The 19,572-nt window shown below is 52.6% G+C and overlaps 2 protein-coding genes and 1 pseudogene across 3 annotated transcripts; all 3 read left to right on the top strand.

The window, feature by feature from the left end:
* Window positions 1-1,953: 1,953 nt before the first annotated feature.
* LOC148048604 (ficolin-1-like) lies at window positions 1,954-5,326 on the top strand. The gene is made up of 10 exons (XM_087704837.1): window positions 1,954-2,060; window positions 2,187-2,300; window positions 2,608-2,661; window positions 2,845-2,880; window positions 3,419-3,445; window positions 3,682-3,717; window positions 4,023-4,150; window positions 4,283-4,412; window positions 4,562-4,696; window positions 4,831-5,326. The coding sequence occupies exons 1-10, from the start codon at window positions 1,982-1,984 to the stop codon at window positions 5,079-5,081; spliced, it is 990 nt and encodes a 329-aa protein (XP_087560963.1). The 5' UTR covers window positions 1,954-1,981; the 3' UTR covers window positions 5,082-5,326.
* A 1,793-nt stretch (window positions 5,327-7,119) lies between these two features.
* Window positions 7,120-11,014, top strand: LOC106542645 (ficolin-2-like; annotated as a pseudogene). Its single transcript, XR_015695496.1, has 10 exons — window positions 7,120-7,234; window positions 7,348-7,461; window positions 7,735-7,788; window positions 8,093-8,128; window positions 8,500-8,526; window positions 8,919-8,954; window positions 9,614-9,741; window positions 9,900-10,029; window positions 10,258-10,392; window positions 10,527-11,014. The product of XR_015695496.1 is annotated as a ficolin-2-like (transcript).
* A 5,873-nt stretch (window positions 11,015-16,887) lies between these two features.
* On the top strand, window positions 16,888-19,111 carry LOC106541978 (ficolin-1-like). Its single transcript, XM_087704839.1, has 6 exons — window positions 16,888-16,909; window positions 17,253-17,288; window positions 17,552-17,679; window positions 17,936-18,065; window positions 18,311-18,445; window positions 18,581-19,111. Exons 3-6 carry the CDS (start codon window positions 17,653-17,655, stop codon window positions 18,832-18,834), a joined length of 546 nt encoding a protein of 181 aa, XP_087560965.1. The 5' UTR covers window positions 16,888-16,909; window positions 17,253-17,288; window positions 17,552-17,652; the 3' UTR covers window positions 18,835-19,111.
* The last annotated feature ends 461 nt before the right edge of the window (window positions 19,112-19,572 follow it).

Here is a 19,572-nt window from a genome sequence, read left to right as displayed (position 1 = left end):
ATGTAAAGTCCTGTTCTCTTGCATTTCTTTCTCGCCAGATTTCTCTTAGCTCCATATCATCCATACTATCGAAAAAAGTGTTTGGATGTTTTGCAGGAGACCCTTCTTTTCTTTCTTGGTATCTAAAACTCCATTCCAGCCACCCATTAATATGCAAGATCTATAGTCCCATTGTATTAACTTAGTATGGGGCATTTTGTAAAATTTGTCTTGTTGTTGATTGGGAGCATATATTCCCATTCAAAGTATTTTTTCCCCTTCTAATGCAAGTTCTATTGCAATATATCTTCCTTGGGAGTCTGCTTCAATTAGTTCAGCTTTCATGTCCTTTCTTAGGTATATAACTATATCATTTTTCTTCTCTGAGGCGGAGGCTACAAAGTGTTGTCCAAGTCTTGCGTTCATCAAATATTTCTGGTCAGTTGTTCTAATGTGTTTCTTGCAGGCAAATTATATCATTCTTAAATTGTTTCAAATAATGGGGGCTGCAGCCTTTGACCTCCGCGAGAGTCTCCCAGGCTTTGAAAGCAACTTCGGATCCCCCCCCTTTGGTCTCCCAAGGATCATCCAATGGTGAGGGAGTTCAGCACCACAGCCAGCGCCTCCCCCTCTCCCCTCCCCCATGTCAACTGTTGGAGAACATGAAAACAAAGCAGGAAGATGCAGAAGGGCATCTGAGTCTTCCCCTGGGGTCCCTTCACCTGGGCACCTGCCTGGGGTTGCTGGGCGGTGGGGAGAGGTGGGGGGCACCCGTGGGTCAGAGCTGGACTTCCCCTTCCTGGAGCCCTGATTGCAGAGAATGAGAGCAACAGGGAAAGCGGCCCATCTTATATGATTCTCTCCACCTCCCCAAGTGTCTTTTAGGGATGTTTGCTCGTACCCATCCTGGATCGTTACACGTTGTGCCGCTTTTAATTCAAATTTATTTATTTGTTTGCCTTCTTATTAACTTTATTTGCCATCCATCTCGTATCAAAACAACTCTGGGCAGCTTACATTGTGAACATTAAAATCCTAAAAGAGAAATGTTTCCAAAACAATAAAAATGGAAAGCTGGGCAAGGCCTTTCCTGGCATCTCACAAGGGCCTGCATCATGCAGAGATTCTAGCTGGGGACGAATGCGAGTGACTTTCTCCACCAGATGTTGGACAAATTTTTCTGCATGGCCCTGAACTCCCTTCTCCTGTCCCAGAAGCAGCCAGGTGACCTGATCAGGTCAGGTGACACCCTGCAGATGCAATAAATTCACCTGTGGCTCACAACACCCTGTCAGAGCAGACAGGCCTTGCCACCCCCCACTTCAGATGCAGAAGGTCCAACTTCTCAAAGACAACATCTGTACATCAAGGAGGAAGACTCCAGTGGCCGAAAGGCTGAGGAAGGAGGCATCTCATGGCTGTTTCCCCAACAGTTGTCAAAGCAAAGAAAACTCCAAATATGGATTGAAGTGAAATCTGGATTGAAATCGGACCTTTTCCTTCATTCACAGCACCTGGCCAAACCTCCTCCCTCCCCTGTGGATTTTAGTCCTTCAGCCACGTTGCCCACATTTCTACATATTTCTACACAATCAGGAAAGTGTGTTTGTTTACTTGGTGCACAAGTGTCCCCAGATTTGAAGCCCGGCATAATTTTGGCCATTGGTTAATTGCTCTGAATGGGGAATCCAATTCTGCTTACAAAGCACCAGCAGGGAAAGGGGACCACCTGGAATCTCATTAATCCAGTTATTCCATTGCACAAAAAGGAAACTGGAGGGAGGCAGGCTCATTTGGAGCAGGTGAGGGAGGCTCCCTCCCAAAATCAGGCAGAATTAGAACACAAGCTGTTGAAGCGAGAGGTGTGTGTCCTGATCAACAAGGAGGACTTTGTGTTGTTCTAACTATTAACCTCGGAGTCCCCACGTGAGAGATTAAAATCCAGCCTCCGCCAATAAAAGCCAGAGAGGGTCCAGGCGGCAGTCAGAGTCCAGCTGGCACCATGGGCAGCCACCGAGCAGTTCTGTTCCTCCTCTGCCTCATGGCCACAACCTGCGGAGGGGCGGAGCCCTCCTGCCCAGGTGAGCAGCTGCCAGGTTGCCTCTCAAGAGCACAGGCAGCATCGCCACCCTTCGGAGGTGGGAAACATAGCTTCACTTAAAATAAAAACCTGCTTATTCCTTCCAAATCTTCTCCTTCCCTCCCAGAAGCCCAGGTGGTGGAGATGAAGGGCAGTAGCAAGCTGGCCATCCTGAGGGGATGTGCAGGGATGCCTGGCTCTCCAGGGGCCCAGGGACCCCCTGGCTTTCCTGGGGCCAAAGGTGGGTCTGCGGAGAGAGGAGGGAGGTGGCTCTTGCCTCTGGTGCCTCCCCAAGGAAGCCCCCGTCCTGCCCGCCAGCAGGAGGGAATGTGCTGCGGAGGGAGAGAGCAGGGATGGGAACAAATGTGGCTGGAGCTGCTGGGTGCTTGAGCTGTGACAGCTGGCCCTCAGAAAGTGGGCATTTCCTTGGGGATAGGCAGATGCACAACTATCTAACACAAGGGCACAAAAGAGAGCGGCTGGCAGGGGGCTTCCCCCCTCCTTCTGCAGAAGAGGGCGTGGAAGGTGACTTTGCTTTCTCCTGACAGGTGAAAGGGGCTCACAGGGAGCCCCTGGGGAAATTGGAACCCCTGGGGTGAAAGGTAAGTGGGCAACCATAACCTATGCTAGCATTGCATGTTTGTGGGCGTACCTGTGTGTGTGCGTTTGTGTGTATTCCCTTTGTGGGCAGAGAAGAGGGCTGGCATGGGGGGGGTCTGCCTGGGGGAGGAGGCTGGGGGAGGTTGAGCCAGGGGGACTCAGAGGAATCTCTTCTTTTCGCCCAGGAGAAAAAGGGGAGGCAGGAACACCCGGAGAGAAAGGTAAGAGTTTGGTTGTCTGTCTGTCTGTCTGTCTGTCTGTCTGTCTGTCCGTCCGTCCGTCCGTCCGTCCGTCTCTCTCTCTCTCTCTCTCTCTCTGTCTCTCTGTCTCTCTGTCTCTCCTCCCTCGCTCTCCCTGTCCCTCCTTCCCTCCCTTCCTCTCTCTCTTTCTCCCTCTCTCCCTCTCTCTCTTTCTCCCTCTTTCCCTACCTCCCTCTTGCACACACACACAGACAACCACAAATTGTGTTTGTGGAAATCACAAATGAAGTCATTCTGTTTTGAAATACTGAAAAATGTTGAGGTCAACAGAGATGCTTTTCCAAAGGAAGGGACCCCCATGAAAATGACTGATGAGGTCCCCGGGGAGAGAAGCTCGGGGGGGGGGCACCCATTTCCCCCCAGAGGAGCACCTTTTTCTAGGGTTCAGCGCAGCCTGGTTTTTCCTCAGCTACCCCTCTTGAGCCCCCCATGAGGCTGCTGAACCCCCAGCCCCTCAAGGAAAGCCAATTCTGCCTTTCTCTTACTCTTTGCCTTCCAGGGAATAAAGGAGACGGAGGAGTAATTGGTAAGAATTGTCCCCCCACCCCAAAAGAAAGCCAAAAGGTCAGCTCAGGCCCCAACCACTCAGTGGGGCTTGAAGTTGTGGTTGAAAGGGACTCGTGGCTGTGGCACAGGTGCCATGGCTGACTTCAAGTCAGCAGAGGTGGAACCCTTCACCAGGTCCTTGCCTGCCACCTGGGGTGGGGTGGGGTCTTCATCCAGGGGGCAGGAACTGAATTTTATTGGCTTCCTTTCCTGCAGATGAGAAGGGCTTCGATGCTTTCCAGTGCAAGCGAGGTGAGGGGGGGCGGGGGGGGGCGTCCTATACATTTATTTCCCTCCCCCACAGGTACCCTGGAGAGCCAGTGACATGGCCAGGGCATTTCTCCTTCAGCCTTTGCATCAAAACAATCGGGTTTGCCTTAAAATAGGCTTAATTTTTAAATTAACTTTTCAACACTATGACCCCTTGGCCTGCTGCCTGTTGCTGATCAGCTGTGGCCCCTGAGTCAGCCCTCCACCCAGAAGACGAGGGTTGGGGGTATTGGGCCAAGCCCCTGGGGAAGGGAGCGCCCCCCTCTCCTGCCTCTCCTTCTGCCCAGGTGCCCGAAACTGCAAGGAGCTCTTGGCCCAGGGGGTGGTCCTGAGCGGCTGGCACACCATCTACCCCCAGGACTGCCGGCCCCTGCGGGTGCTGTGCGACATGCACACCGATGGAGGCGGATGGATCGTGAGTCCGGCCCACAGCGTTTCTGGGTGGGGAGGGACAGCTCTGGGGACCCCCAACGTTTGGGAAGGGAGGGGTGTGGGGAGAGAAAGCCTGCCCAATGGGAAGGGGAAGATGCCCAGCTGTCACCCGCAGGTCTTCCAAAGGAGGTCGGATGGCTCCGTGGATTTTTTCCGGAAGTGGGCTGACTACAAGAAGGGATTTGGAAGCGAGCTGAGTGAATTCTGGCTGGGGAACGACCACCTTCACCTCTTGACCTCGAAGGGTGAGGGGCTTCTCCCTGGACCCCCCTGCTACTAAGGGAGAGGGGTGCAGGGCTGGTCCTGGGGCTGGGCAGAGCTGCTGCCTGACCCTTCTCACTGGACGAGGGTCTTGGTGTCTGAGCAGTGCATTATGTGAATCACACACACATAGGAAAGAACGAGTTGCGTGTTGACTTGATGGATTTCGAACATAAACATTCCTTCGCCAAATACGCATCCTTCCAGGTGGCAGCGGAATCTGATCTATATCGACTGACTCTGGGCAACTTCATTAGCGGCTCTGCAGGTGAGTCCCCTGAAGAAGTCCTTCTCCGTGAGCCTCTTTGGGCTGGGCAGTGCCAGTCCGGCCAAGGACCGCCCTCCCTGGCTGGCTGATGCCCTGCAGATGCCCTGGAAACCCACCTGCCTCTCTTCCTCCAGGCGACTCTCTAACGAAGCACAACAACATGCCCTTCTCCACCCGAGACCAGGAGCATGACCCCACAAATGAGAAATGCGCTGGAAAATACAAAGGGGCCTGGTGGTATGAGAAATGCCATTTCTCCAACCTCAACGCGATTTATCATCTGGGAAAACACAATTCTAATGCGGACGGCATCAACTGGATCACAGGGAGAGGCTACAACTACTCCTATAAGCGCTCCGAAATGAAATTCAGGCCGGTGGGTTAGTGGGGCTCCTCCTGAGGAGTTCCTAAGGGCATCTAGTCCATTCCATTTTCCTTTGATTCCCCACCTTGACAGAGAGCATGCATTTTATGTAATTGTCATTATTAAATGATCTTCAATTCAGCTACTCCCAAATGCCTTTGCAGGGTTGGGGGTTTCTATCTCTCCCCTTCATCTGTGCAGGAGTTGAGCCGTCCATGAATGTCAGATTAATAAATACAATTAATAAAAGTGTGATCTGCAACCTAGACAAATGTCTCCAGTTATTCTTTATTCGGAGGCATAAAGTCTGCCAGCCTTTGCCAGAGACGGGGGGCAGTTCCCCACATTGCATGAAGTCCCTGCAGAGCATCTCAGGGGTCCGCAAGGCAGCTGCAGCCTTTGAATCCTCGTCCTGAGTCTATGAAAGCAACCTGGGAGCCCCCGAAGCCCCCCAAGGTTCACTCCTGGCTCAGGGAATTGAGTTCCCTCCTTTTATTTGCATCTGAACAATTTATTATCCGCTCCTCTTCCCACTCGGTCCGTCTGGGGAGCTTACAGTGTTGAAAGAGAAAAGTGTATAAAACCTAATAATAATAATATATACTGTAATAAGTCAACCTACCCAAAAAGATGGGGAAGGGGAATCATGATGAGGCATAGAGGGGGGACGGGGTGCTTAATCTCTCATCCACCCCTCTCCTTCATGATGGGGTCTTGGAAGAAGATGAAAAAATAAAAGCCTTGAATGGGATTGGATGCTTCCCCAGGGCTCCCTTGGCTGGGCACCTGCCTGGGGCCATTGGGTTGTGGGACAAGGTGGGGGGCACCTGTGGGTCAGAGCTGGACCTCCCCTTCCTGGGGCCCTGATGGCTGAGGACGAGAGCAACGAGAGCAGTGGGGAAAACAGCTGGGAAAAACGGCCCCTCTTCAATGATTCTTTCTACATCCTCAAGTGGGATCTTTGCTCTCCGTACCTTTATACCATTTTATTGCTTTTAATTCAATTCACGTCACGACACCATGTGAGACCAGTCATGCCTTGCACATGCAGCCCCTCCCTGCCCCCATGACCTGGGATGCAGAAGGTCCCACTTCTCAAAGACAACATCTGGGCACCAAGCAGTGGTGGGATTCAAATAATTTAACAACCAGTTCTCTGCCCTAATGACCATCTGGGTAGGTGGGGCTCGATGGTCCTGTGACTGGGTGGGCTTGGCCAACTCAAGGTCACTCAGGTCGATGGGCGCTTCGCCTTAGCCATTCCAATATAATAAGGGTTAATCAGAGAGGCAGTTTCTGTAAGCAGGTCAATAAAGAATAGGCTAGAAACAATTCTAGAAAGTTTCCTTCCTGCCTTCCTTACAGAATTAGCCCTGTAAAGTGGAAAAAAAACAAAAGGAGATTTCTTCCAACAACCAGTTCTCTGGACTGCTTAGAAAGTTAACAACCGGTCCTACCAAACAGGTGCGAACCGGCTGAATCCCACCACGGCACCAAGGATAAAGTCTCCACTGGCCCAATGGCTGAGGAGGGAAGCACTTCTTAGCCATTTCCCCAACAGTTGCCTCAGCCAAGACATCTCCAAATCTGGACCTTTCCCTTCATGGGACTCAAAGGGACCTGACCGAACCTTCTCCTTCCCCTGCGGCTTTTAATCCTTCACCCCTTTTGCCCAAATTTCTACACAATCGGGAAAGTTACACTATAGTTGTTTACTTGGTGCACAATCTCCGCAGATCTGAAGTCTGACATTATTTGAGCCATTGGGCGCCTGGTTGCTTACTCTAAATGGGAAATCAATTCCTCTTACAAACCTCCAGGAAGGAAAGGGGACCACCTGGAATCCCACGGTTGGGAGTCGCCCAAAGTTTCCTTTCTGGCTTTGCTTGGGAGCAGATGAGCCGGGCTCCCTCCAGAAACGGGGAGGATGAAGATCACTGAACCTGCCGGGTGAGAGATCCATGTGTTGTGATTGACAAGGAAGAGGCGGGGATGTTGCCACCGGTGACCTTGGGATGCCCGTCTGAAAAGGACCGAAGCAGCAGATAAAAGCCAGAGAGGACCCAGGGCAGGTGGCAGGCAGAGCCCAGCTGGCACCATGGGCAGAGTGGCTCTCCTCCTCCTCTGCCTGATGGCCGCAACCTGTGAAGGGGCAGAGAAGTCCACCTGCCCAGGTGAGCAGCTGCCTGGTTGGGGGAGAGGCTCCTTCAGAGAGGAAAAAATCCGCTTCAGTCCAGGAACAAAGTGGGGTTTTCTTCCCCCCTCCAAATGTTTCCCTTTCTTCCAGACTTGAAGCTGCTGGGCCTGGAGAGCAACGAGACGCTGGAGCTCCTGCGGGGAATTCCAGGCTTCCCTGGGCCAGCAGGGTACCAGGGCCCCCCAGGGGTTACCGGGAGCAAAGGTGGGTCTGTTGACAGAGGGATGAGCAGGGGCTCAGCTCTGAGGGTTCCCCGGAGGAAGCCAACTGTCCTGTCCTCAGGCAGAAGGGACGAGCTTCGGAGGGAGAGCGGCAGGCCTGGCACAAATGGGGCAAAGGCTGCTGGGTGCTTGGTCTTTCAGAGCTGCCCCTCCTGGTGGGCACTTCCTTGAGCCTACACAAAAGGGAGATGATGGCAGGGGGCTGTCCCCCCCCCCAGAAGAGGGCCTGGAGGCTCACCCTGCCTTCTCTTAACAGGTGAAAGGGGCTTGCAGGGAATCCTTGGGGAAATTGGACCCCCTGGGCCAAAAGGTAAGGGGGCAACCAGGGGATTCTGACTCCAGGGATGTAGTTATTTGTGTGTGAGAGAGAGGGGGGAGGGAGGGAGGGGGGAGTGTTTCTAAGCAGGAGGAGAGAGAGGGCACTATGGTAAAAGAGCTCCAGAGAAGGGGTTCTCTAAATGAGGGGGGGGATTTGGACTGACTGAGCCACCCTCCCCCCTCAGCTGGACTCCTGTGTGGGCAGGGAAGAGGGCAGGGGGGGGCTGCCTGGGGTGACGGGGGGCTGTGCAAGATTGAGCCAGGGGGACTCAGAAGAATCTTTTCCTTTCGCTCAGGAGAAAAAGGGGAGGAAGGAAAACGTGGAGATAAAGGTAAGAGTTTCTTCTGCTGCTCTGGGTCCTAATTCACACATGTGCACACACACACACACACACACAGACACAACTTCAAATTGTTTCTGTGCAAATCACGACTGATGCCATTTGGTTTGTGCTACCTGAAAATGTTGATCTCAGAGACATTTTTCAAAAGGAAGGGGGGGCAGGCTGAGGAGCCCACTGGGGGCTCTGGGAGGGGCTGGGGACAGAGTGAAGCACTCATTTCCCCCTAGTAGAAGGCTTTTGAGTGTTGAGCCCCCACGGGGGGGGGGGTGTCTTCCTCAGCTGCTTGGCTCCCTCCCCCTTGCGCCCCAGGGATGCTGCTGGACCCCCAGTTCTCCCTTTCTTCTTCTCTTTCCTTCCAGGGAATAAAGGTGACAACGCAGTCATTGGTAAGGATTGTGGCCCTTCCCCGAAAACCCCAAAGGGCCCCGGGTTGAATCCTGTGGCATGCAGCTCAGCCCCTTCCCCAAGCTCAGGGTGGGTCGAGGGGAGGCTGAAAGAGAAGGATGGCACATCCGACCTACAGGATAAAGAATAACAGAATTGGAAGGGACTTGGGAGGTCTTTTAGTCTGATCCCTGACTGAAGCAGGAGACACCATTTCAGACAAATGGCTGTCCAATCTGACCTTCAAAACCTCCATGGTGCCTCTGACCCCCTCAGCTCAAACCAGCATGGCTTCATCCCCCCTCCCTGGCCTTACCTTCCCCATGGGGAGGGGCTGCTGTTCCTGCATGGGGTAGGCAGGAATTGTCCTTCTCTGCTTCCTTCCTCTCTGCAGCTGAGAAATGGCTGGGGGATCTCCAGTGCAAGCGAGGTGAGTGGGGGGCTCTCTCCTAGCTCTCCCTTCCCTTCTCCATCCGCCCCCACCCCTTATATCCAGGAGAGGCAATGGCATGACCAGGTCCTTCCAGCATCCATAGCGCCTCCTTCTCACCACATGGATTTTGTCCTAAAATAGGTGCAATTTTTCGTGACCCGACAATTGCGCAATAGACATATGTGCACCGACCAAATAGCGCCGATTAAAACGCGACGTCAAAATCACGCTGACAAATTCGCAACGTCAAAATCGCGCCGACAAAAGCAAAATACAAGCAAAATAAAATTGAAAAAATTTTAGGGTTAGGGTTAGAGTTAAGGTTAGGGTTAGGGTTATACACGTCCCACTATGTTAATGTTCATGACACGATTTTGTCGGCGCACATTTGTCGGCACGCTATTGTCGAAAATCAATTCGTGATTTTGACGGCGCTAATTTGTCTGTGGCGGTTTTGTCGGCGCGCATATGTATATCGCGCTTTGTCGGTGAGCTCAATTTTTAATTAAAAATTCAATACCAAAACCTTTTGGTCCTCTCGAACAGTTTTGCTCCAGCTGATTAGCTGTGGCCCCTGAGTCAGCCTCCCAGGAACCAGAGGGGCTGGGCCAAGGGGGAAGGGAACGCCACCCTCGCCTGTCTCTCCTTCTGCCCAGGTGCCCGAAGCTGCAAGGAGCTCCTGGCCCAGGGGGTGGTCCTGAGCGGCTGGCACACCATCTACCCCCAGGACTGCCGGCCCCTGCGGGTACTGTGCGACATGCACACCGACGGAGGCGGATGGCTGGTGAGTCCAGTCCATGGCAGATTCCTTCGGAGGGGCACCCTGGCATTTCTGGGGTGAGAGGGACAGCTCTGCGGACCCCCAACATTTGGAGAGGGAAGGGTGTGGCAAGATAAAGCCTGCCCAATGGGAAGGGGAAGATGCCTGGCTGTCACCCACAGGTCTTCCAAAGGAGGTCAGATGGTTTGGTGGATTTTTTCCGGACATGGGCTGACTACAAGAAGGGATTTGGAAGCAAGCAGAGCGAATTCTGGCTGGGGAATGACCACCTTCACCGCTTGACCTCTCTCGGTAAGGGGATGGACCCTCCTGCTGCCAGGGAAAAGGGGCACAGGGCCTGGCTACGAAGAATCCATATGGGCCCTTGGCCCCCACTGTGAATGGAGAGAGAGGGAGAAGGGGCTATGGGGCTGCTGCCTGACTCAGGGCTAAGGGTCTTGGGGCTGAGCAGTGGGCAAAGAAAGGAATGCTCAGTGGCATTTACACAGAGGTGGGCTTGATTCTTTCATTATTACTTAGGAAAGAATGAGTTGCGTGTTGACCTCATGGATTTTGACCATCACCATATTTTTGCCAAATATGGATCCTTCCAGGTGGCAGCCGAAGCTGATCAGTATCGGCTGACTTTGGGGAACTTCATAGAGGGCCCTGCAGGTGAGGCCCTGAAAATGCCCCACTTCATAAGCCTCCATGGGTTGGGCAGTGCCAGTCAAGTCAAGGAACACCCTCGTTGCCTGGCTGATGCCCTGCCGATGCCTGGAAACCCACCTGCCTCTCTTCCCCCCCAGATGACTCCCTCTACATCCACAACAACATGCCCTTCTCCACCCGGGACAAGCAGCAGGACCCCCAAAAGTTCAACTGCGCAGTGAAGTACAAAGGGGGATGGTGGTATAATGACTGCCACTTCGCCAACCTCAACGGGAAATACTGGCTGGGAGACCACGACTCCTATGGGGACGGCATCAACTGGCGGTCGGCGGGAGGCTTCCACTACTCCTACAAGCAGTCAGAAATGAAATTCAGGCCTATGACTTAGGGGGCTCCTTCAGCAGACGAGGGTTTCTTCTTAGGAATTCCAAAGGGCATCTAGTCCATCCCCTCTGCTTTTGCTTTCCATCTGTTACCTTGACACAGAGTCTCTTTTTTAATGAAATTTATATGATGGAACGATCTTTAAGCAGCTTTCTGTCCGTCCTTCATCTGCAGAGGGGCTGGGCAGCCAATGAATGTCAAATTAATAAAGAAAATTAATAAAGGTATGATATGCAACCGAGTGAAGGTCTCCAGGTGTCCTTCATTCCAAGGGCATTAAATCTTTGGCAGAGGCAGCGTCATGAACTTTCCCAGGTGGTTCCCACACAGTGTGAAGCCCCAAGTGGTTGCAGAGCATCTCCTAAGCCTCCTTCTGCACCCAGCCTGGTTGGTCCCAAACTGAAGGGGCTGCAGGGGGCTGCAGCTTTTAACCTCTCCCAGAGTCTCCCAGCCTTTTTTGGTGAAAATTTTAAAAAAGTTTCACAAATATTTGCCTCACCTCCCCCACCCTCCCCACACGACCCCCCCAACCTTCCCCCTCCGACTTCCTAGAGCAAATACAGGGAATAAATCTTTAACACACATATTCTAAAATAAACTAAAAGAAAGTTAGTATCATCTTTCATTTGTGCTTTAACTCCTCTTTTGTTAGGCTAACTCTAAACAGATTATATCATTCCTCGCTTTTTCAGTCATAAAATATCTGGAATTTCTTAGTCCCGTTTTTATTTTGAATATAGTCAATCCATCTTCTCCACTCCAGTTTATATTTCTCATCTGAGTGATCCTTAAGATATGCTGATATTTTAGCCATCTCTGCTAAGTTTGTTACTTTTAATGTCCATTCTTGAATAGTTGGCAAATCTTCCTTCAGCATATTAAATTGCGCTCGTAATAGGGTAATTGCTTCTTTAATCTTCTTATCTCCTGGGTTTAGTATTAACTCCTGTTCTTTCTTCCTAATCTCTTCCTCTAGTTCCTTTCTTTTTTCCCTCTGTCTACGTCTATGTAACTTATTTAAATTTATTAGGACTGCTCGCATGTACGCTTTACTTGCATCCCAAACCATTTCCATAGATGTACTCTGATTCATGTTAAAAACAAAGTATTCTCTCAACAGTTTTTTACATTCATTAACATTTCTCATATCTAAATAAATTTTCATTTAATCTCCATCACCTTCTAGATTCCTTTCCAAATTCCAATTCCATCCAAATTCCAATTCCATCCAAATCGGGTTATGATCTGTTAAGGCTCTGGAACCTATCTTCATCTTCTTTACCCTGGAAAGCAAATCATTTGCTGTTAGTATGAAATCAATCCTGGAAAAAGATTGATGTCTATCAGAAAAGAATGTAAAGTCCTGTTCTCTTGCATTTCTTTCTTGCCAGATTTCTCTTAGCTCCATATCATCCATTATATCGAAAAAGACTTAGGTAGTTTTGCTCGTGTTTGGATGTTTTGCAGGAGACCCTTTTTTTCTTTCTTGGTATCCAAAACTCCATTCCAGCCACCCATTAATATGTAAGATCTATAGTCCCATTGTATTAACTTAGTATGGAGCATTTTGTAAAATTTGTCTTGTTGTTGATTGGGAGCATATATTCCCATTAAAAGTATCTTTTCCCCCTTCTAATACAAGTTCTATTGCAATATATCTTCCTTGGGACTCTGCTTCAATTAGTTCAGTTTTCATGTCCTTTCTTAGGTATATAACTATACCGTTTTTCTTCTCTGAGGAGGAGGCTACAAAGTGTTGTCCAAGTCTTGCATTCACTCCCACTACCTCCAGATGTCACAGAAGGATACCATGGTCGATGGTATCGAAAGCCGCTGAGAGGTCAAGAAGCACCAGGATTGAGGAATGCCCTCTATCCCTGGTCCACCAGAGATCATTGATCAGTGTGACCAAAGCGGTTTCAGTGCTGTACCCAGGCCTGAAACCAGACTGAAAGGAATCCAGATAATCCGCTTCATTCAAGGTCCGTCGGAGTTGAAGAGCCACCACCTTCTCAACAACCTTCCCCAGAAAAGGAAGGTTGGAGACAAGATGGTAGTTTTTCAGGACGGCTGGATCCAGGGAAGGCTTCTTGAGGAGGGGTCTCACCACCACTTCCTTTAGTGGTTGTGGGAAAGACCCCTCCTGCAAAGATGTGTTGGTAATCGCCTGGAGCCAGCCTTGTGTCACCTCCCTGCTGGTCAAGACCAGCCAGGAGGGGCACGGGCCCAGTAAGCAGGTGGAGGCTCTCATCGCTCCCATGGCCTTGTCCACTTCCTCAGGGGTGACAAATTTGAACTCATCCCAGGAAGTCCGATTTAGACCTACCCTCGGCATCTCGGCTGGTATTGCCCAAGCAGAGTCTAGGTCTGTCCGAAACTGAGTGATTTTATCCAACAGAAACTGAACAAATTCCTCAGCTCTTCCCTGCAGGGGTTCCCCCACCCCCTCACCTTTCAGGAGGGAGCGGGTCACCCTGAACAGGGCAGCTGGGCGGGATTCTGCGGACACAATAAGAGCAGAAAAATGCGTGCATTTTGCCACCCGTATCGCCACTAGGTAAGTCCTAATAAAGGCTCTTAGTAGTGTTCGATCAGATTCAGAGTTACTAGTCCTCCAACATCGCTCTAGGCATTTTTTTTGGCGCTTCATCTCCTGGAGTTCCTCGGTAAACCAAGGTGCCCTCCTGGATCCACTGCCGCGGAGAGGCCTCAAAGGCGCAATCCGGTCCAGTGCCTCAGTCGCTGCAACATTCCAGGCAGCGACTAAGGATTCGGTTGGATTGCAGGCAAGGGAGTCAGGTATCTCCCCAAGTTCCCTCTGAAATCCCATCGGGTCCATCAGGCGCCTGATGGACCCGATGGGGGCCACCTCCCTGTAGTGAGGGAATAGTGTCCTGAAGTCAAACCTCAGCAAGGAGTGATCTGACCACGCAAAGGTGAGGTCTCTATTCCCCTTAATTCCAGATCACGTCTCCACTGCCCCGAGAGAAACACAAGGTCGAGTGTATGTCCCACTCTATGAGTTGAACCCTGAACTACTTGGGTCAAGTTCATGGTTGTCATGGAGGCCATGAACTCCTGTGCTCCCTCAGAGTGTTCGCCGAGAGACGGTAGATTAAAGTCCCCCAGCACCATTAGCCTGGGGAACTCCACCGCCATCCCGGCTACTGCCTCTAGTAGTACAGGAAGGGCTGTCGTGACGCAGCTGGGAGGTAGGTACATCAGGAACAAACCCACTTGAACCCCTAGGTCCAACTTCAAGAGAAGAGACTCACACCCCACAATCTCCGGGGCAGGGATCCTGCGAGGGACTAATGACTCCCGAACAACCACGGCTACTCCCCCACCCCTTCTTTGGTGTTGTGGTTGGTGGAGCACCTGGAACCCATCTGGACACATTTCTGAGAGGGGGATTCCTCCCTCTTGGCCCAGCCAGGTTTCAGTTATACATGCCAGGTCTGCCCCCTCGTCTAATATTAAGTCCCGGTTGAGGGGAACCTTATTCACAATAGACCTGGCATTTAGCAGCAGCAACCTGAGACCACGGCCCTGATCTCCTCTGCCACCAGGTTCTTGAGGGGAGCCTGAGGGGCCGGAACAAGGAATCGCTGTAATGTAGCGAGTCCTTCTTCCCCAGTAATGGCTAGCCCTACAGCTCCCGTCATATCTGCCCCTCCCGGTCATAACCGAAATGCTCCGACCCTCTCCCCCATCCGTAGACCCTCCCCACTCTCCTATGGCCCCCATTCTTCCCGGCAGGCCACACATACCATTCACTCCAGGGTGAGGGGCGGATCCGGGCCCCCATCCACTTCTGCTTCAGCACTCAGTGGAGGGGGCTCCAGGTCGCACCCCCAGTCCTATCATGTTCACCCAACAAACATTCTACTCAGACGCACCCACCAGATGTTGGACAAATTCCTCTGCATGGCCCTGAACCCCCTTCTCCTGTCCCAGAAGCATCCAGGTGACCTGATCAGGTCAGGTGACACCCTGTAGATGCAATAAATTCACCTGTGGCTCACAACACCCTGTCAGAGCAGTCAGGCCTTGCCACCTCCCCCCCTTCGGATGCAGAAGATCCAACTTCTCAAAGACAACATCTGTACATCAAGACTCCAGTGGCCGAAAGGCTGAGGAAGGAGGCATCTCATGGCTGTTTCCCCAACAGTTGTCAAAGCAAAGAAAACTCCAAATATGGATTGAAGTGAAATCTGGATTGAAATCGGACCTTTTCCTTCATTCACAGCACCTGGCCAAACCTCCTCCCTCCCCTGTGGATTTTAGTCCTTCAGCCACGTTGCCCACATTTCTACATATTTCTACACAATCAGGAAAGTGTGTTTATTTACTTGGTGCACAAGTGTCCCCAGATTTGAAGCCTGGCATAATTTTGGCCATTGGTTAATTGCTCTGAGTGGGGAATCCAATTCTGCTTACAAAGCACCAGCAGGGAAAGGGGACCACCTGGAATCTCATTAATCCAGTTGTTCCATTGCACAAAAAGGAAACTGGAGGGAGGCAGGCTGATTTGGAGCAGGTGAGGGAGGCTCCCTCCCAAAATCAGGCAGAATTAGAACACAAGCTGTTGAAGCGAGAGGTGTGTGTCCTGATCAACAAGGAGGCCTTTGTGTTGTTGTAACTATTAACCTCGGAGTCCTCACTTGAGAGATTAAAATCCAGCCTCCGCCAATAAAAGCCAGAGAGGGTCCAGGACAGGCAGCAGTCGGAGTCCAGCTGGCACCATGGGCAGCAAGCGAGTGGCTCTCTTCCTCCTCTGCCTCATGGCCACAACCTGCAGAGGGGCGGAGCCCTCCTGCCCAGGTGAGCAGCTGCCAGGTTGCCTCTAAAGAGCACAGGCAGCATTGCCACCCTTTGGAGTTGGGAAACATAGTTTCACTAAAAGAAAACTCTGATTATTCCTTCCAAATCTTCTCCTTCCTTCCCAGAAGCCCAGGTGGTGGACCTGAATGGCAACAAGCTGACCATCCTGAGGGGATGTGCAGGGATGCCTGGCTCTCCAGGGGCCCAGGGACCCCCTGGCTTTCCCGGGGCCAAAGGTGGGTCTGCAGAGGGAGGAAGGAGGTGGCTCCTGCCTCTGGCGCCTCCCCAAGGAAGCCCCCTGTCCTGCCCGCCAGCAGGAGGGAATGTGCTGCGGAGGGAGAGAGCTGGGATGGGAACAAATGCGGCTGGAGCTGCTGGGCGCTTGAGCTGTGACAGCTGCCCCTCCGGAAGTGGGCATTTCCTTGGGGATAGGCAGATGCACAACTATCTAACACAAGGGCACAAAAGAGAGCGGCTGGCAGGGGGCTTCCCCCCTGGGAAGAAGGTCTGGAAGCTCACCCTGCCTTCCCTTGACAGGTGAAAGGGGCTTGCAGGGAATCCCTGGGGAAGTTGGACCCCCTGGGCCGAAAGGTAAGGGGCGAACCAGTGGGATTCTGAGTCTAGTGTTGCAGGTGTGTGTGTGTGTGTGTGTGTGTCCCTTGTGTGTGTTTGTGCAGCTGTTGGAGAGAAAGGAGCGCTTTGGGGAATGGAGCTCCACAGAAGGGGCACTAAAAGTGGGAGTTTGGATTTCCCGAGAGAAGGTCAACCCCCCCACCCTCACCCCAGACCCCCCCTCAGCTGGAATCCTGTGTGGGCAGAGAATAGAGCTGGCATGGGGGGGGTCTGCCTGGATGAGGGGGCTGGGGGAGGTTGAGCCAGGGGGACTCAGAGGAATCTCTTCCTTTCGCTCAGGAGAAAAAGGGGAGGAAGGAAACCGCGGAGAGAAGGGTAAGAGTTTCTTCTGCTTCTCGGGGTCCCTTTTTCTCGTCCTGCTTGTGGGTCTCAGCTGTGCCAGAGACCTTTTCCAAAATAAATAGACCCCCAGAAAATGGCTGATAAGACACACACACACACACCATCCAGGGTGAGCAGCCTGAGGAGAGGGGCTGTGCCAGTGGGGAGAAGGTGTGGCACCCATTTTCCCTCAGAAGGAGGACAGCTTTTTCTGGGGTTCAACCTGGTTTTTCCTCAGCTGCTTCCCCCTCCCCCCTTTGAGCCCCCGTGAGGCTGCTGGACCCCCCAAATGAGGGGGAATTCTGCCTTTCTCTTCCTCTTTGCCTTCCAGGGAATAAAGGCGACAGAGGAGCAATTGGTAAGGATTGTGGCCCCACCCAGCAAAGCCAAAAGGGCCCCTGGTCGAATCCTGTTACATGCAGCTCAGCCCCCCCAAGGAGCTCAATGTGACTTGGAGGGAGGCTGAAAATACAGAATAACAGAGGCGGAAGGGACCTTAGAGGTCTTCTAGTCCAACCCCCTGCTCCTTAACAACCTCCAGAGACGGACCAGCTGCCCCCTCTGGAGGCTCCATCCCCCTCACCTAAAGTTAGCACCGCCAGGACCCTGTCCCCACCCTGGGAGTAGGGGGCTTGCCTGACACATAGGAGGCGGTGGGGAGATGAGGAATTGACTTATCTTTGCTTCCTCCTTTTTGGCAGATGAAAAGGGCTTCGACACTCTTCAGTGCAAGCGAGGTGATGGGGGGGCTACATCTTATCCACTTGTTCCTTCTCCCTCTCCCCAAATATCCAGAATAGCCTCTGCTGGGGCCCATCAGTTCTGGCATTGGCAAGATCCCCTCCAAACCATGAGCAGCTTTGCTCCCAAGTGGGAAACACAAAAAAAAAATGACTTTGCCATGAAATAGATTTAATTTTAACCAAAACTTTCAATGAAACACTGCATGGTTCGTCCCACCTGCTGGAAACCCCCCTCTCCTGCCTCTCCTTCTGCCCAGGTGCCCGAAGCTGCAAGGAGCTCCTGGCCCAGGGGGAGGTCCTGAGCGACTGGTACACCATCTACCCCCAGGACTGCCGGCCCCTACGGGTGCTGTGCGACATGGACACCGACGGAGGCGGGTGGCTGGTGAGTCCGGCCCACGGCAGACCCACTCAGGAGGGGAGCCTTCTGCTCGCCCCTCTCTTGCCGGTGTGGGGGGAGGAGAGGGATGAAGCAGGAACCGAATCTCTCCCAGGGGGCAGGATGGGGGTCGGAGGGACCCTGGGAGGGGGGAAGCACCTCTGGGTGGAGAAGGGCAGATGGGAAGGGAGGGGGAGAGAAGGCCTGTAGTATCGGGGCCCGTCCAGTGCAAAAGGTTAAGGATCCGGAATCTCGCTCACAGGTCTTCCAAAGGAGATCGGATGGCTCGGTGGATTTTTTTCGGGACTGGGCTGACTACAAGAAGGGATTTGGAAGCGAGCTGAACGAATTCTGGCTGGGGAACGACCACCTTCACCTCTTGACCTCGATAGGTGAGGAGCTTCTCCCTGGACCCTCTGGCTGCCAGGGGAGAGGGCCGTAGGGCCTGGGAAGAGTATGCAGTGGGCCCTCAGCCCCCTCTGTAGATGAGGAGGGGGCCAGAGGACATGGCTGTGGGGCTGCTGCCTGACCCTTCTCTCTGGGACTGGGGGGGGGCGGGGGCTGAGCAGCGCACAAAGGGAATCATGAGCGAGTTCATTTAGGCCGCTCTGGACCTGACCCTTCGGCTCCTTCCTAGGAAAATATGAGCTGCGTGTTGACTTGATCGATTTCGAAAGCAATCACACCTTCGCCAAATACGGATCCTTCAAGGTGGCAGCCGAGTCTGACCTCTATCGGTTGGCTGTGAGCAACTTCACGGGAGGCTCTGCAGGTGAGTCCCTTCTCCTTGAGCCTCTTCAGGATGGGCAGCGCCACTCAGGCCAAGGGCTGCCTTCCCTGCCAGGCTGGTGCCCTGGGGATTCCTGGTCTGGCCTGCCAGGTACCCACCCTCCTCTCTTCCCCCCAGGTGACTCTCTAATCCCCAAACACGACACCATGGCTTTCTCCACCCGAGACAAGATCAACAACCCCAAGGGGCAGAAATGCCCCCTGAAGTGCAAAGGCGCCTGGTGGTATCGGCAGTGCCACGACTCCAACCTCAACTCCCTGTACTTTCAAGGACACCACAATTCAGAGGGAGACGGCATCAACTGGAAGACGGGGAGAGGCCACCACTACTCTTACAAGCACACGGAAATGAAAATCAGGCCGGTGGGTTAGGGGGCTCCTTCACCTGAACGGGGGTTTCTCCTAAGGAGTCTCAAAGGGCATCTAGTCCATCCCCTCTGCTTTCGGCTTGCTACCTTGCCAGAGAGCTTGCATTTTACATAACCGTCCTGATTAAGTCATCTTTGTATCTACTCCCAAAGTGCCTTTGCAAGGTTGTGGGGGGGGGGGGCTTTCCCTCTGCCTCCCTTCATCTGCGTAGGAGTTGAGGATCCAATGAATGCAATATTAATAAACAATCTCAATAAATAAAAGTACAATTTGCAACCCAGCCGAAGGTCTCCTGGTCTCCTTTATTCCAAAACATAAAAAACAGCTGGCAGGACCCTGGACTTCCCAACACCCCCAGCAGAACCAGGCCTGCCACATCCCACGCAGTCCTCTCATTGCACGAAGTCCCACGTGGCTGCAGAGCATCTCCTCCTGCGCCCACCTGGTTGGTCTGAAATTCTGGGATTTTCCCTGTGGCTGCAGCCTTTGAAGCCCTCTGCAGTCTCCGAGGCTTCCAAAGCAACACGGGGACCCCCCTCAAGCCCCCCAAAGTTCATTCCTGACTCAGGGGGTTCAGCAGCTGCAGCCCCCCTCCCTCCCTCCCTCCCTCATGCGGCCTTTCAACATACATGGGAATTAAGCTGGAAGATGCTGACCAGTGATGGGATTCAGCCGGTTCACACCTATTTGGGAGAACCAGTTCGTAACTTTCTAAGCACTTCGGAGAACCAATTGTTGGAA

This window comes from Thamnophis sirtalis, unplaced genomic scaffold (genome assembly GCF_051295495.1).
Source record: "Thamnophis sirtalis isolate CommonGarterSnake01/CBP01778 unplaced genomic scaffold, rThaSir2_p1.2 scaffold_2, whole genome shotgun sequence".
Classification (NCBI taxonomy): Eukaryota; Metazoa; Chordata; class Lepidosauria; order Squamata; family Natricidae; genus Thamnophis; species Thamnophis sirtalis.
Note: the sequence above shows the minus strand (reverse complement) of the source record. Positions and strands in the feature narration are given on the sequence as shown.

Excerpts from the sequence above, each read along its gene's own strand:
- LOC148048604 (XM_087704837.1), top strand. The coding sequence starts at position 1,982 with ATGGGCAGCCACCGAGCAGTTCTGTTCCTCCTCTGCCTCATGGCCACA. Across the intron at positions 3,446-3,681 it reads AGGAGACGGAGGAGTAATTG|ATGAGAAGGGCTTCGATGCT; the intron begins GTAAGAATTGTC and ends CCTTTCCTGCAG. Across the intron at positions 4,151-4,282 it reads CCGATGGAGGCGGATGGATC|GTCTTCCAAAGGAGGTCGGA; the intron begins GTGAGTCCGGCC and ends TGTCACCCGCAG.
- LOC106541978 (XM_087704839.1), top strand. The coding sequence starts at position 17,653 with ATGGACACCGACGGAGGCGGGTGGCTG. Across the intron at positions 17,680-17,935 it reads CCGACGGAGGCGGGTGGCTG|GTCTTCCAAAGGAGATCGGA; the intron begins GTGAGTCCGGCC and ends TCTCGCTCACAG. Across the intron at positions 18,446-18,580 it reads CTTCACGGGAGGCTCTGCAG|GTGACTCTCTAATCCCCAAA; the intron begins GTGAGTCCCTTC and ends TCTTCCCCCCAG.